This window comes from Glandiceps talaboti, chromosome 4, assembly GCF_964340395.1.
Source record: "Glandiceps talaboti chromosome 4, keGlaTala1.1, whole genome shotgun sequence".
Classification (NCBI taxonomy): domain Eukaryota; kingdom Metazoa; phylum Hemichordata; class Enteropneusta; family Spengelidae; genus Glandiceps; species Glandiceps talaboti.
Window position 1 is genome coordinate 23660288 of NC_135552.1, and position 16893 is coordinate 23677180.

Below are 16893 nucleotides of genomic sequence, written 5' to 3' on the forward strand. Positions count from 1 at the left end.
TAGCAGACAGAATATACTAAAAAACTGACCCTACTACATATGGAGCGAGGCAACATAGCAACCTCTATCCTATCAGACCCTAGCTGTGATGGTTCAGATTTTACCCAGGAGTCAATGTGATTCAAATAGCAGTAGAGTGAGCCTCAAACTTACAAATTCTTAGATTCTAAGGCAGCCTCTCCAACCATGAAAGTATCATATACTTCCATGTTCCAACCATTCAGTCATTTTCACATTACTAGTAGACAGACTAAAGTGTATGTGATGTCTTAACACATTCTGACCAACATATTTACTTATTTTATTCTGTCAACAGATACACTCAAGCTGACCTCAACAAAATTAGAAACACAAAAGATGGAAAAGGTCATCATTAAAGAAGAATATGTGACCCAAAGTGACAGAGTAGAGTGGCATCATCAGGAAACTGACATCAGAGATCAGTCCACTTATGGGTGTAGAGTAGCTGTGTATAATGATGGTACCTTAACAAGTAGAGAAACTTCACCAGCAAATGAATACGGTAAGGTGACATGGGAAGGAAGACATATCAAGAAAGAAAATATAGAGGACATGGTTGAGGAAAAATCCAATCTTACTTCTCCTACACCTTCACTACAGTCTTGCAAGAAAAGCATCCCAACCTTGGCAGAAATGCAGTCTAGATCGAATAGAGGAAACACAAATTACCAATACTATGGAGCTGTGGCAGATACATTTATGCCAATAAAGAAAGAATATCGTGAAGACCTTGATCCACACCATATAGATAAGTCAGAGAATTACTGGGAAGTCAAGGGACAAAGTTTTAAAACAAATAGATGTGTTTCTTCAGATCCTATTGTCTCAACTGGCATAGTTGAAGAACCATACCGCAATGAGGTCAGAAGAATTCACATACAGGAAAACGTACATCTAGAGACAGAAAATGATGTGAACCACGTTACAAGTCAGAGTTACACTTCTTGTAGTCAACCGTTTCCAATCAGAATAGAAGAAAACAAACAGTTTTCACAAGAAAAGATAGAAAGTGTTACCCCAGACATACTTCATGCAAATGAATCTGACCAGCCACATCCAATCACTGTAGAACTTAACAGGTTTTATGATGTGAGGAGCAGTAATACAACCAACAACGTGAAGGAACCGTCTACAAGAAGTACTGCTACAAATTGTAATGAATCAGGATTTTCGAGGAGACCAACTGTAACAAACAACCACCCTTATGAATGTGAAGTTTGTGGTATAGGTTTTGATAATACAGATGATATTATAGAACACATGGGAACCCATATAAAAGAAAGACCATTTGTATGCAAAGAGTGTGGTCAACGTTTTACTCAAAAGTGCAGTCTGACAGTACACACAAGAATCCACACAAATGAAAGGCCATTTATTTGTAAAGAGTGTGGTAAAGGTTTTGTTCAAAGTGGTAGTTTGAACGTTCACATGAGAACCCACACAAATGAAAGGCCATTTGTTTGTAATGTTTGTGGTAAAGGGTTTAATCAAAGTGGAGATTTGAAATCACACACAAACATCCACTTGGACAAAAGGCCATTTTCATGTGAAATTTGTGAGAAGGCATTTCATGACAAGTCAAACCTCAGAGCTCACAGGAGAATACACACAAATGAACGACCATTTCAATGTTCAGAGTGTGATAAATCTTTTCAACAAAGCAGTAATTTGAAGAGACACATGAGGAGCCACACAGATGAAAGGCCTTTTTCGTGCACAGAGTGTGGAAAATCGTTTCGTTGTAATTCAACCTTAAAGGAACACATGACTAAGCACACAAATGAAAGACAGTACGTGTGTCCACAATGTGGTAAAAATTTCAGAACAAACAGTGACATGAGAAAGCATATGAGAATTCACTCGGATCTGAAACCTTACATCTGTACAGTGTGTGGTAAAGGTTTCCGGATAAACGGCAATCTGAAAATACACATGAGGGTTCATTCTAATGAAAGACCATGTGTGTGCACAGTATGTGGTAAAGCATTCCCTGCAAATAGTGATGTGAAGAGACACATGAAAATCCACTTGCGAAATTTACCGAGTAAAGAATTACCGCAAGGTTTCAATGAAGTGAAAATTTTAAAGCCTTGCAGTACACATGAGAATCCATGAAAAAAGGCTGTGCTCTCCCTAGCATAGGGAAAACATGGCGATAGCACCATGCCATGCTGGCCACCCAGGCAACCTGCCATGCTTGAGATGTAGTAAACTTGTCATTGTGTCTTAGGGTATGTTGCTCTCTGCAGCTTGCCATTAAATTCTACAAATTACAATCCAGTTCTGTAGAAATTTAATTGTATTTCTAGAGAATACTATAAAGAATATTATACAGAAATTTAAAGATTTGATTGACAAGCATTATCTATATTGCAAAAGTAGTAAATTATACAATATAATTTTCCCCATTTGGGCTTTTTCAACAAGATGTGTATTTTTGTCGGATTGAAAATTGAAAATGTTTTAATTGACTTTTTATCAAAAGATGTCTACTTTTACATGATTACAAAATTGATAGACTACATGTACAGATCATTCCATAAACCTTTATGCAAACTGATTTTCTGTTCACATTTAGAAGATGTCAGTCTGATTCAAGTGAAATAGTGATGAAGACAAAAACAAACATGTAATCATAATACAAAGAATTATTCAAGCAAAACTACAACAATGATATCAAACTGAACAGCTAGCTGGCCTTGATGCATTTGTATAGCTATGTATAACATATAGTATTTGGTAAAACTAAGGCAATGTTACTGTACATGTAATGTGACAAAGACAAAGTGAACATCAAATGGTTGCCAAGTTTGACAGGCCGTGGTGCAAGTAGCTGTGATGATTACAATAGAAAAGTTCCTATCTGCTACACCAAATCGTCACATGTTATTAGCCCAAGGGGCATTGATTGATGTTTGTAGCATGTAGCACAGATGGGCTGTAGGAATGACCCATGTCTGTCTGTCTGTCTGTCTGTCTGTCTGTCTGTCTGTGGCCAGCCATATCTTCGACATCCATGACTCAATTTAAAACAAACCTGGCAAAAATGTCGATCACTATAGAGTGCATATCCATGTCACTTAATTTTGCAACCTTCACCATTATGACAAAATGGCAGCCATAGACATTTTGCCTCGTATCTCTCAAAGTTTGATACATACAGACACCATTCAAGTGTCTAACCCTGAATTATCAATAATAAGCTTTCTATTGAACCTCAACTTTTGACCTTGACCAATATTTTCAAGGTCAAATAGCCGGAATTCATCTTTCTACTGTAACTCGAGAAGTTGAATATACAGAGAATCCATTTAAGTGTCTACACTCAAATGTAAGCTTTCTTTGTATACCATGAACTTTGGCCTTGACCCCAGTCTTCAAGGTATGAGATGTCGAGTCATGTGGAGTACACAAACCACGAGTCTGTAATCTATAATTATGTATACATACTGTAATATTCCTAGGTGGGTGTTGTCACATCTGTAGTTAGTTCCACCCAAGCAACTAGACAATAAAGACGTAGTGAACATACTCGGTGTATTTTGTGTGTTCTTTCCCTCTTTAGACTCGCCCGATTCCGCCTGTGAGCTACATCGAGAGAGTCTCTCAGTTCACAGTGAGTTTATAATTCAATTGTAGGATGTATGTAAGCTGTCTCAGATGACTGTCATTTCAGTTAATACTGCTACTATCTGATAACTGACTTTCATCATTTCATTGGTTGTCACATATGAATGCATCTTCCCAACCATAACATTTTGAATGAGACAATTTTTCATCTCTCCTCATATGTATAAACTAAGTGATCACTTGCCTGTCTTGTATCATCATGCCAGCTTGCATGATATTCGGAGTTGGTATTTCACAATAAATACTTGGATGGGGCGAGTCATATTGGTCTTAATGACTTTCATCTTTCTACTATTGGTACTGTATGGAGTGATAAGGATGACGAAGTACAACGAGATCACATTTTCAAAACCTTTTATTACAGGTAATATTAAATCTTACACAACAGGTGAATAACGAAACGAATTTGTGCGCTTGATTTTTAAGTGTTGCATCGATCATATATAATTAGTTTAATTGTCCATATGAAACAATCTTTACAATGAAATATACTGACAATATTTCACATCTACAGAGTTTCTTAATTGACCTTGTATACAATAAAGTGGTGATATATGAAAGAGATGTTTTGACAATGCGGCACTGGTGTTGACTCTTCCAACAGTCCAATCTCACTCAATTCACGAGGTCGGCAAATATACGATGGGTAAATTGTTGAATCTGACATCAATATCCAATCTTTTTGTAATTCACAATAGCTGTGCTTTGCTTTGCTTTGAGGACTGGCTGCCTACTAATTACCAATGCTCTGCCTTTACCACACCATCTAGCTACACAACTTATTCAACATTTATTTATGGTAATCCATTTTACATAATTAATCTACAAATAAAAAAAATATGTCATTTTTTAAACCACTCACAGTCTGGTCATTGCCCCCCCCCCCCAACACACACACACACACACACACACACACACACACAGAATACAATCTGAAGAGTTTAATTTTTCATTGATGTTCACATATTATCGCATTACATTAGTGTTTTTGTATAGTGATAGGTACAAAAAACGTATCTAGGTATACCCCCACGAATATCTGTTTATTTGCTGGTTTATTTAATTATTTTATTTGTCCCTATACTTGCCGTTCGTTTGCTTGTTCATTTGTCATTTATTTGATAGTTTATTTATTTATTTTGTTTTGTTTTGTTTTGTTTGTCACACGGTTCCTGGGTGCCCTGTGGGGAATACTCGCCAAATTCAACGTGGGTGCTGACCCAATCTGATTAAAATCCGATGTAGATGTCGGCTAATCGTGCATTGCTATCTTACCATCGTTATTTAGCTTGAATTGACCTTCGTAGTACATGTTTACATTTTTTAGCCTGATCGCCTCCTAAAAAATGTAAACATGTACTACGAAGGTCAATTCAAGCTAAATAACGATGGTAAGATAGCAATGCACGATTAGCCGACATCTACATCGGATTTCAATCAGATTTCGATTGGTGCTGACCGAGGTAGCCGCGATACGCATGCGTGTGTGTTGTTCTCGTCTTTTCTCGCCGTATTTGAGAATATCCCTGAGACATCTCAGAGACATTTGATCCGGGGACTTTCTTCAGGGCTACTGTTAGTCCCGAGCCCGGAGACTTTACAGTTCTTGGGCAACAGGGGGTGACTTAATTTAAGACATGTCAGAGAACGAATTGGACAGTGAAGAATGTGATGACAATATCACTACTGATAAAGGAGACAACAATGATGGCACAAACACCATCACCGATAACAATGATCCCGACGGATTCGACAGTGAGGGTGAGACTGGTCACGGATATGAAGGAAGACTACCTGGTAAAACAGTTAGTGAACCATTACTCGTACATAACGATGACCACACAGATACTGACCTAGTTGCAGCTAAATGGCAGAAGTCTCAGATGAAAATAGCGATGGATAGCAGAGAAGAAACCGAAGATAGCGATTTCGCCACTAATGTAACAAGTCTGTATACGTAGCCATCTTAGGGACCGGACAGAATTTACGGCAGGGGGGGGGGGCCTGGGGAGAAATTGGGGGGGGCCATGAAAAAAATGGGAGGCTTGAAGGGGGGGCCATGAAAATTCTCATGGTTTGAAAGGGGGGGCTGCGAAATATTTTGTCATTGAAAAAAATTAATATGTTAGAAAATTTAGCATTGCATGAGATAGCACTTGATATCGCCTATAATATTGAATGTCTACACTTTCATTTATGTATTAAAATGGAAGTGTGTACGTTTGTATGTACCTATTTAGTGAAGCATAAAAACACTACTCAAGATTAATTTGATACACCCTGAATTACTCTTATATACTCCAAGTTGTTCACACACACACACACACTTACACACACACATATGTATACATACATACATACATTTTAGCACTGTGGAAACAGATTCAGTGTGTAATTACCATCAAGGATATATATATATATATACTAATTGTTCTTTTCTCTTTCCTTCTTCTTATATATATATATCACATAAATTACAGGTCCTATGCTAGTATATTACCATATATATATATATATATATATATATATATATAACTCGGTGAGTATCAATCTGCTAAGACAGTGCTCTATACCGCAGTGGCAGAGCGTAATAGTTTTGGTAGTACTGGAACTCTTTCTTGGGTGTAACTCGGAGTTTCACGCATATTGCGATCATCAGACACCAGGTGTCTGATGATCGCAATATGCGTGAAACTCCGAGTTACACCCAAGAAAGAGTTCCAGTACTACCAAAACTATATATATATATATATATATATATATATATATATATATATATATATATATATATATATATATATATATATATCTAGTATATTACCATATAAATATATATATATATATATATATATATATATATATATATATATATATATATATATATATATATATATATATATATATATATATACTAGTATATATATATATGACCTGTAATTTATGTGATTAAAAAGTGACCTTTTGGTGTAAAATGTAAATACAAAAACGTCTGGCCAGATTAATTTGAAGATGTGAGGCAAGACTTGTCTTTCTTTCTATCTAAAACCAGTGAAATTAAACTATTTCCCTCCTCAGCATCATCAAATGCATCTATCTGTACTAAATATTGTAAAGCATTTAGATGTCTGCGTGGTGTTAAGTGTTTTTTCATCAGTGACTTTGCACTAACTTTGGTAGTTGCCTTCTGGCCGTATTTTCCTACAACCTTATCCACAAGTTGCTCTCTAAAAACAGTTAACAACAGTCTTTTTGCTTGACTAATTGTTCTTTTCTCTTTCCTTCTTCTTACTTTTACTTTTTTGAATGGTTTAGAAAACTGTGAGTAATACTCATCTGATCACTGTACAGTGTATTGAATACAATTCTGAATTTGCTATCCCCATCATGAAGTCACAAATGCCTGACACTATAGGTTTAAATATGTATGGTTTTGGAACTGAAAGCATATTGATTACATCTAAGTATTCCACAACATTCCGAATTTCTTTGCACTTTCATGAAGTCACAAATGTCTTACATTTACATGTGTATTGGTAATGCATTTGGTGTAGGAAAGTGAAAGCTATATTTGTCAGACCTCAGTGTGCATAAAATCCTTAGTTTGCTAGAACTTCATGACATCACAAATGTCTGACATTAGATAGTTATTGTGTTATGAGTATAAATAGATATTTGAATACACTATGTAGGTGATGTGATGTCCTTAGATACTCCCCACAAATGTCCCCACTACAGTTTTTCACAAATCACGCATGTGAATGTGTGTTTACTCTGTGCCTGTGTTTCTGTGTATGTATCAGTGAATGACAGTTAAAACCACCACATCAAATGCCTTGGTATTAAGTGATGACTACTTATGGTGTCTAGTTGGGAAATAAACAACATTATACCACATGTGTATGATTACATGTATGGTCAAAATCTTTTATTTTGTTTTGTTTTCTAAAAAACTTCCTCTACAACTACTAAGTTGTTTGGGCTGAAATAGTAACATAATAGTAGTACCAAAAGAAATATTACAATTGTGCTACAGTAACAAAACAAATTTGTACTCTTTTTAGTTATTGTAGGGGGCAGGATATTGTGCACTTTTTTTCTTTTTTCTTTTTCTTTTTTTTTTTTTGGGGGGGGGGGCCATGAAATTTTTATACTTTTGAAAGGGGGGGGCTGTGAAATTTTGGTCACAGTGGATGGGGGGGGGGCCAGGAAAAAAACCAAGTCAGAGATAATTTCTCCCCAGGCCCCCCCCCCTGCCGTAAATTCTGTCCGGTCCCTTAGCTTTCTTTAACTTGTTTGGGTGATACGTTTTGATTGGGTTCTGTAGATCCTATTAAACTGTGTTTATGGGTTCTTTTGTATTACCCTAAAGCTTACAGTGTCATGGTGTCCTGATGCAGATATATATGTGTATCTCAGTGACCTTGCTGCACATCATATTGTCATTTCTCAGACATTGTGAGTGGACAGTAAGTGCATATCATTATCTTGGAATTCGCAAATGCATCTCGTAATAGTATTTATTGACCTTTGACCTTTGATCCTATCTAGCCTGACTTGATTTTCCTCTTTCGCGAAAAAAGTGGGGATGTTCATGAATATCACAGGTACCTGTGAGCTGAGAATCGGTTCTGTATATTATTATTACAGTATCAATACTTTATTTATACAGTACTTGGCGAAGAAAGCAGCTGCGCTAGAATGCTGATACATCCGTGGTATTAAAAATAAAGTAACAGTTACACCAGATAATAACTATAAATATACGGATAGCAAAAAGATACTAATACAACGAAAACATTAATAATACCGTACAATTCCAGAAAAAGGTTACGGTTATATTCATACTAGTAATTACTACAGAGCCGATACTCAACACATTGGTTACTGTGCAGTCTACTATGAAGACCAGTATATTCACAACGATGGGTCAATCAGTGAGGATAGTGTTGTAGTGTTAGTCATACACGTCTATAGGCAGCTTAGGCTAATTGTACAGTTACTGCGATACTGATTAAGGCAACATAACTTCTCATCATATCAACGCCCAAATGCAGGTAAAATTGAAAATTTTGCTTGTGAAATATAGTTGATTACTGGCAAGTCTGTAAATTGGACGAAATAATGTGACGAAATCCAGAGTTTTTGCTTGTAACAGACTTGAAAATAAAATGTTTCACCGACACTTAGTAAGGAAACTGGGTTTTTTTGTTTTTTCCTTTTTCGGGAAACTGAATTGAATTGAGATCACTAGAATTGTTATGTTGATGTTTAGAAAATATGTTTTACCAATTATGAACTTTAAACGAATTGTTTTCAAGGTAGGAATAGAAGAAACGACTGTTCAGTTTATGTAAGAAGTCCAAGGTTCATTCTTTATTGTGCTCAGAGTTTATCAGCGTGGGTAAGTTTGCCAGTAAGATTTCTTTGTCTGTGGTTTGAATTAACAACTTTTTCTCAACAGCTTAGTTAAATGAAACAGTCACATTGACATACCTCCATTAAAATGTACATGAAATGATCATGATGATTGTTATAAGATGTGTAAAATATGAGTTGCTCTAAATACAAAAGGGGGCTAGCCAATTCACTGTGATGTTCAGATACTTCGTTACCTGGTCATACTCCATACGAGGGCTGTCTCAGACCACTAAAGTTAGTGATCTGAGGGACTATGCAGTACGACCAGCTAATGAAGTAACTCAACAGTGCAGTTCATAGTCTAAAAGAGAATGGAATCTATAGTAAAAAGACGCCCCCTGACACGAGAAATCGCGCCAGGCCCTGCCATAGTGTTACTGCTAAGAACTTGTGACTATCCCAATGGGGAAAAATATGACCATATATTATAATATACAGAAGAAAGGTTCCGGAAATTTCAACTTTATCCGATAACAATTTGTGTCACGGTGTTCTCAATCGACATCTGTTATATTGAAATTAAATACAAAACTCATTCCGCAACTGTTAAGTTTTGTTGTTATCATTCATTTTGAAGACAAGAATGTTTTAACGTCCTTTCCATTTCTAGGGAGATCGTATGTGGACATTTTCCGTTGGGTTATATCTCGTTGCCATACAAGTCAATTCATTGCGACTTGCTGCAATCTATGGATTGTGTCTTGGGTTGTCGTCACTAATGTTTGGCGCCCTCATCGGTGAATGGATTGACAGAAATCCCCGACTTGCAGGTAAATACTTCACGCTGGCGAGGGCATAATTTCTACTAAGGGAGCGAATCGTACCTCTTTGCGATATATCTCGGACAGTGCCTAAAGAGGCCTGGTAGTAAGTCACTTGTGAGAAGGGAATATGCCACCGCACTATAGTTAATATTACTGAATAGTTCTTTAAGTATAAACACTGTCTTGTCTCCTTAGAAGTCCAGTGAGCTATGAGGGCCATCCCACATGGGTTCAGTGTTAATGCAGGAGGAAACCGGAGTACCCGGGCGAAACCTGCGTTGTTCGAGTCAAACTGAATGACACTCTTCTTACTTACAGCGTGGTAAATTTAATCAAACCCTAAATGGGTTCGAACCCTGACAGCAGTGGTAAGAGACAAGTGATTTGGCCATCGACGACCCGTCGTTCTCATTTTTTTGTGCATGATAAAATTTGAATGCGTTTTCATGAATTCAAGATTATTATATTTTATCGTTGACAGTGGTGAGGATATCGTTGCTGATTCAGAACTCAACTATAATTGTGTGTGCAGTTATTCTTGGTCTACTGCTGTTTTTGGGATCTGATATTCATGCCATATGGAATGGAGGATTGACGTACTTACTACAAGGCCTGGTTATAATGTTTGGTTGTTTTGCTAACTTAGCCAGTATTGCTAACAAGATATCAATACAGAAAGACTGGGTGGTAGTAGTCTCAGGCTCTGACAAGGGAAAATTAGCAAGTGAGTTTATTTCATTACTTTGTTTAAGATTTAGTACTCGGGAATCGATTCGTGTGTGAAACCCTCCTTGTTATTCAGGTAGCGATACATAGTCGTCAAGAGAAAAATAATTTCCAGGATAAATTTGTTCTCTTGATCACACTAATCTAATTATACATGTACTGATGTATGTTTACACAAGGATTGATGTTAAAGTACATTTTGTATTACCACCATGTATTATCGTTCGTAACTTAGTTTCACAGACGGTTTCCATGGCTTCACTGAACTAGGATTTCCTTTAAAGTGCCACTATGAATTACCAGCCCGGACACTTATTCTCTGTTTTTATTTTTAGTGTAACAGTTGTAGTCTTTTCAGTGACTTGAGGAAGGCAAAGGCGATGTTAACCGATAGTGACTATTCTGCTCTACGAATCATTTTCTGGTCCCATTGCAAACCAGATTATCGTAAATGGATATGGAACACCTAAGACAGTAGTTTCAACTATAATCATTGAGTGTCTAGACTGTAAGATACGTCGTGCCATTCCGCCCTCACCGTTGACCGATGCATGAGGGCGCCCCGTTACGGCATACGTTACAGACTATTGCGTAAATCTGAAAATATCAGGTACAATCTCACAATCTGTTATTATCACTTCTTTTCAGATATAAATGCCACCATACGTCGTATTGACCTTGTTATCAATATAGTGGCTCCTATTGTGGTTGGACAGATCATGACATTTGCTTCTATGTTTGCTGGAACAGTGTTTATTGCATCCTGGAATCTGGTGTCTGGTTTTGTAGAATACTACCTCTTGTTGGTGGTGTATAACAGAGTGCCTGCATTGGCAGTAAAGCAAAATAAAACATGTTCAGGTAAATACAACAACATGTTCTATGCTATCTACATGTAAATTATTCCTAATTAACCGTATACTATATCGGTTGAGTGCTAAACATAAATTGGTCGAATAGAGTTGATATTTTCGTCACTTGGTTTTTACATCTGATACACAGAACCATAAGCTTCACGTCCGGGCTAAGACCGTTCGTCTAATCGGGTCAAATAATCATGGCATGTAGTACGGGGGAGCGACATCTTCTATCGATTAGGTTATTTGATGAGATGATGAACTACATATTTAGTTGATTTCTGATAAATTTCGTCAGTCGCCTAACTAAATCTACACTGATGGTAACCCAATAACTTATGAGAGGTGCCGATTGTTCCATAGAATTCCAACACATATTTAATCTTTATCCCTAGCTTTATTTTCAATGTTACTGAACAATGTTTTTAAAGTTTTTTTGCCCCCTAGTACAGTTACATCAAGTTTCCTTTGAATACTTCAATTCACGCACGATAGAAAACATGTCATGTTACAAAAAGTACATATCGATCATACGTTTCCAAATTTAGTTTTCCTATTAATAGTGGTGATGTAACGACTTTTATGGAGTTTTTTACAATCTATTTTTTTAGTTGCAATTCTGCTACTAACCAGATGTAAACTGTATGTCTATGTATTCAAGTGATTCACAAAATCAACAAACTTTACAACACTTTGTTATCGCCGATATTTTTACCAAATTATGTGGAATTTAAAGCTTACATTCTTAGAGATAGTCCTAGGAAATTGTTAATGATTCAAATGTCTCATTAGTCTTCATAGAATGTTTACCAAAACGTAATCAGTTGTAGCCACTTCCATAAGGGAGGTGTGTAGCAAATTCCATTATAATTAGTTGTTTTTTTTGACAGACAGACAGACAGACAGACAGACAGACAGACAGACAGACAGAAGCAAAACATAACCTTCCCTTACGGAAGGTAAAATATATCATGTAATGACCAGATGTCTTGATTTTCTGTCGAAACTATTAAACCTAGATAAAGTTGAGATGGAGTTTGAAAATGGTGACTCAGACGATATTGTTGGCAAACCAGAATGTGGAAATGATAATGATGGGACTGGACCACATGATAAGAAAGATGAAGAAAAGAATGTGAAAAAAGAAAAGTCTCCGAACCAAATCTTTAGTGCCTTCATAGTATTAGTAAAGGGTTGGAAGATATACATGAGTTATCAAGTCCACTTTGCAGGTTTAGGACTAGCATTTCTTTATATGACTGTTTTGTCATGTGGAGCCATAAGCATTGGGTATGCTTACTCACAAGGGGTTCCAGAATGGATAATTGGTATATTCCAAGGAGCTGGGTCGATATCTGGTGTTCTTGGAACTGTGCTTTATCCATTTCTGAGAAAGAGGGTTGGACTTGAAAGAACTGGACTATGGGCTATCACTGAAGAAATGTCAAGCCTTGTCTTGTGTGTTATCTGTATTTGGACCCCAGGTAGCCCATTTAGCCTAAGTGATGCCGCCAGTAATTTTGATAATGATACGTCATCGGTAACTATGGTAACAGCTATATCGGCACTAACAATAAAAGTACCAAGTGCAGAGAATAACAGTTTCATATTCCCTCTGGAAGATCAGGAACAGCATGTCATGAATTACAAAACACTAACTGAAAATGACTGGACCCTTGCGATAGTTTCAAATACCAGTCAGAGTATTACCAGTACAATTGCACCAAATGCAGGTGATCCGAGTGATGCACCAGAGTCCTACATTTCTATTGCATTCTTCTTCACGGGAATAGTTTGTGCCCGACTAGGTATGTACTAAGATGAAAACAAACAAAGCAACGACCTTTTAAGAATAGACTCTAAGATATAGTCACCGTTGGCGTTTCTCTGAATGATGAGACTTCAGTGATGGAGATTAATGAAGCGCTGGAAACGACCGGACATCGTCTAGACACATAGTGTTTATGACAGAATCAGTGGTCATATGTACAATGTTTTGTATTAATATAAATCATAATTCCACAGATTGTTGTGTTAAGGTTTTCACAAACGTTTTATACAGCTAACCCAATAATCTGAATAATTATATTTACTTCAAAATCACCAAAATGATATTTTCATCGACAGGGTCGTAAGCCTTTTAGCATTTCCTTGATTCAAAATTGTTGTTTCATAATTGTTCATTCTACATGTATTTAGGCCTACGTGTACAGTACTAACATCTGCAAACATAATTACTAATTGTCTGATTTCTTGTCCTCACAGGATTGTGGTGCTTTGACCTCGTTGTGACCCAGTTGTTTCAAGAGAACGTTATGGAAACACAACGTGGAGTGGTAAACGGTGTCCAGAACTCACTAAATAGTTTAATGGAAATCTTACAATTTACACTTGTTATAATCTTACCCAAACCAGAAACGTTTGGTATCCTCATCATGCTCTCATTCATATTTGTATCAGCTGGAGGTGTTTTGTACACAGTATATTGCTATAAAGTCCGTGGACACATCATACCATTTCATAACATAGAAACATGTAAAAAGGAAACACTGAACACCACAGATAACATTGAAAATGATGTTACATAGCCGGACATATCAGACTGGGCTGTTGAACTTGGCTGTTGGACTGGGATGCAGAGATGGACTGTTTGTCCAGTTGGACTTGGCTATTGACAAATGAAACGAAATTCAATATAGTGAATAAAAATACACTTTGATAAATATTTTGATTCTGTCTGATATTCCTCAAAGCTGTGATACGTAAATCGATATCACATTAGACATGTAGAGGGTATCCTTTTAGGGGATCCATAGGATTATAATACGATGCAATATGGTACCGTGGTGTGGTATAGTTCGGTCCAGGATAATAAGATGGTGTAAAGTATAGTACGTTCCTATCACTAGAGACACAATGCAGTATAGTTTGGTATGGTAGAGTTTTCCATATTGTATAGCTATCTTATATTGTCAAGACACGGTATTTACATCAAATAGAGTTAAGAAAATGTCCCAGCACACCTCAGTGTTGTACGATGTTTCTCACAGAAAATATGCACACATGGTGACATGCAGGGGTTAGGGAGGTCTTAATTTTGCTAGTCCAGTTTCTGACGGACCGTATGCCGTTCTACATACGATTCAGTTCCTAGTATGAAGATAACGTAGTACGACAAACGGTCCGTCAGGAATTAAACTATAAGTTTGCAGTCACCAGAATAAAATACACTAGCAATGCATTTCGGCGTTCGAAGCATATGCATTAAAGTACACGCACCAAACCAAGAAATATATAGTAGCCATGCTTGCGTGGCTTTTATGGGTTCATCCTGACTAAAGTCACTCCACCCCACACCCCCCACCCCCCCACCACCACCACACATACCAAAATATGTAATGCTACAACTGTTGATGGAATTACTCAAAAATGACGAGAAAACACCATGCTAATCATAATGGGGCAGTTGGTCGATTAAATTGATAATTACAAAGTTAAGGTAAGTGTAGGTTTATATATATGTGATTATTTCAACTATTCAATCAATTCCTAATCATCTCAGTGTACCAGTTTTGGTGCCAAGACTAGATTCCCTAGAAATGACAATACAAACGTTAGAAAGATAGGACGAACCATTTATTAGGCCCCTTTCAACGATAATTTTCGCCTAGATATTCGTTGTGTTGCCATCTCACCATCAGTGAGTCAGTGACGGTGCGGGATTTTTTACTGATACGGCCTTAAAGGTTTTTATTTTCTGCTCAAATTTTAGAAATGCTGAATGAAATTTTTTCCAGCAACATTCGATGATAAATGTACATAACGTGATGGTTGAGATCAGTGGTTTTATGTAGGATAAAAAACATGGTTCTTTTTTAGCTGGGGGGGGGGGGAGTTGAACCACTGTAGTTTTCATTTTTTTTTAAAACTATTTTACTTTTAATGGAACCTGTTTTGTACCCCTAAATGCAAATATTTCGTTAAAAGTGCCAATCGAGAAAAGTAAGAAGTTTCACGTACATTAAAGTGTCATCATTTTCGGTCTGTCAACATTTTCCTCACTACATACTGGCATACTACTACATACTGGCATACTACTACATACTGGTTTGGAATTTATTGTGCTGTCTAAAACAATTATCAATTTTGGCCAATTAAGTTATAAGGGGTTGGTGATGTGGGGGGGGGGGTCTGAGGCCTAATATAACTAAATAAATTTAATAGTTGTTTATCCAACACTGATCTCGCCCCTAACTTGTAAACATTTATGATCATTGATGTGAATTTTGCTTTGCATAGACTGATTACGCTCAAAAAAACTAATCAGCTCACGTTATATAGAGAGAGTGTTTCACTGTAATTGGGGGTTTGGGTATAAAGATGACAGACAGACAAACCGTGCAGACAGACAGACAGACTCGCCATCTTAACACCTCCCCTTGATGTATACAGGAAGCATAACAAGGGACAATGCGACATGGGAGCTGTAGGTCTATACATTTCAGGCATGAATTATTGAGCAGCTGATAACCTATATGTAAAGTTGAAAGGTTAGGTAACTAAAACTGATCAAAGATCACTCCTAAACAATACCGATCAGGTGTTTCAAAGTAAACACGATAAACGCACTGTTTACACAAACACCGTCATGTTACAGGTAGATTGATATAACTGATCTACCGTAGCAGTAGAAATATGTCCTTGTGTGATTCAGAGCTGGAGAGTTGTATTTGATATTATGCACGTGTAATGTAAGCCAACCAGGAGTTGTAGTAATATAGATACGTGTTTATATAGTACTACCAAGAAACCAGAAATAATGTGTAGTGGTACATGGTCCGATGGAAGGGCGTACGTGCCTTGTCCGTAACGTGGCACTCAGTAAGTTAAGTAATCAAGGACGCTACAGGTTTGAACTGTGTATATGGTGATCTTGATAACAAATTATTGTAACTTGAAATAGTATATGACATAAACCAAGATGGATGTATCTGACGAGAAACAACAGTTTGTAAACACACTCCACGGGACAGACACTGTTGATGGAGACTCCAGAGACTCGCAGTTTGGTCATGATCGGTACGCTGACGGAGGAGGCTTTGAATCAGATAGTGAAGACGATATTCTCGATCTGGATCTTCGACAGTCAACGCCACTCGAGGAATTGCCGATCAGTCATCGAGATACAGAAGTACTTTTACACGATGTACAGTATCAACCAAAACAAGGTCTGTCTGTTCTATCAGGTAATAACAGTCTTTCGGTGTTTGTGTTGTTGTTGAGACACCCCTTCAAATTTACGAAACTGGGTTGTTTAATTTTGTTTTATTTTAACATTGGTGGTTTTACAAACGTCAGGTCACATACCTTGTTCACCAAGTAATTAACTGGAAAGATGACACACCTAGATATCACATAGCCCTCTATAATATACACATGTAAGAGGAACTGTAATGCCGGCAATAACAACTCGAAAT

The 16893-nt window shown here is 37.0% G+C and overlaps 2 protein-coding genes across 3 annotated transcripts in view; both read left to right on the plus strand.

The window, feature by feature from the left end:
- The first annotated feature begins 5176 nt into the window (after positions 1-5176).
- On the plus strand, positions 5177-14188 carry LOC144434032 (ferroportin-like). 2 transcript variants are annotated; one of them, XM_078122474.1, is made up of 7 exons: positions 5177-5598; positions 8970-9052; positions 9680-9839; positions 10315-10557; positions 11208-11420; positions 12436-13224; positions 13682-14188. In XM_078122474.1, exons 1-7 carry the CDS (start codon positions 5289-5291, stop codon positions 14002-14004), a joined length of 2121 nt encoding a protein of 706 aa, XP_077978600.1. In that variant the 5' UTR covers positions 5177-5288; the 3' UTR covers positions 14005-14188. The 2 variants fall into 2 exon arrangements, with proteins under 2 accessions (XP_077978600.1, XP_077978601.1); XM_078122475.1 differs by having other exon boundaries at positions 5458-5598; positions 8974-9052.
- Positions 14189-16397: 2209 nt separating this feature from the next.
- The window catches only part of LOC144434357 (ferroportin-like), a 5356-nt gene continuing 4860 nt past the window's right edge, over positions 16398-16893 (plus strand). The window contains exon 1 of the mRNA XM_078122809.1: positions 16398-16662. Coding sequence (XP_077978935.1) covers positions 16398-16662 — 265 coding nt within the window. The remainder of the gene's footprint in view (positions 16663-16893) is intronic.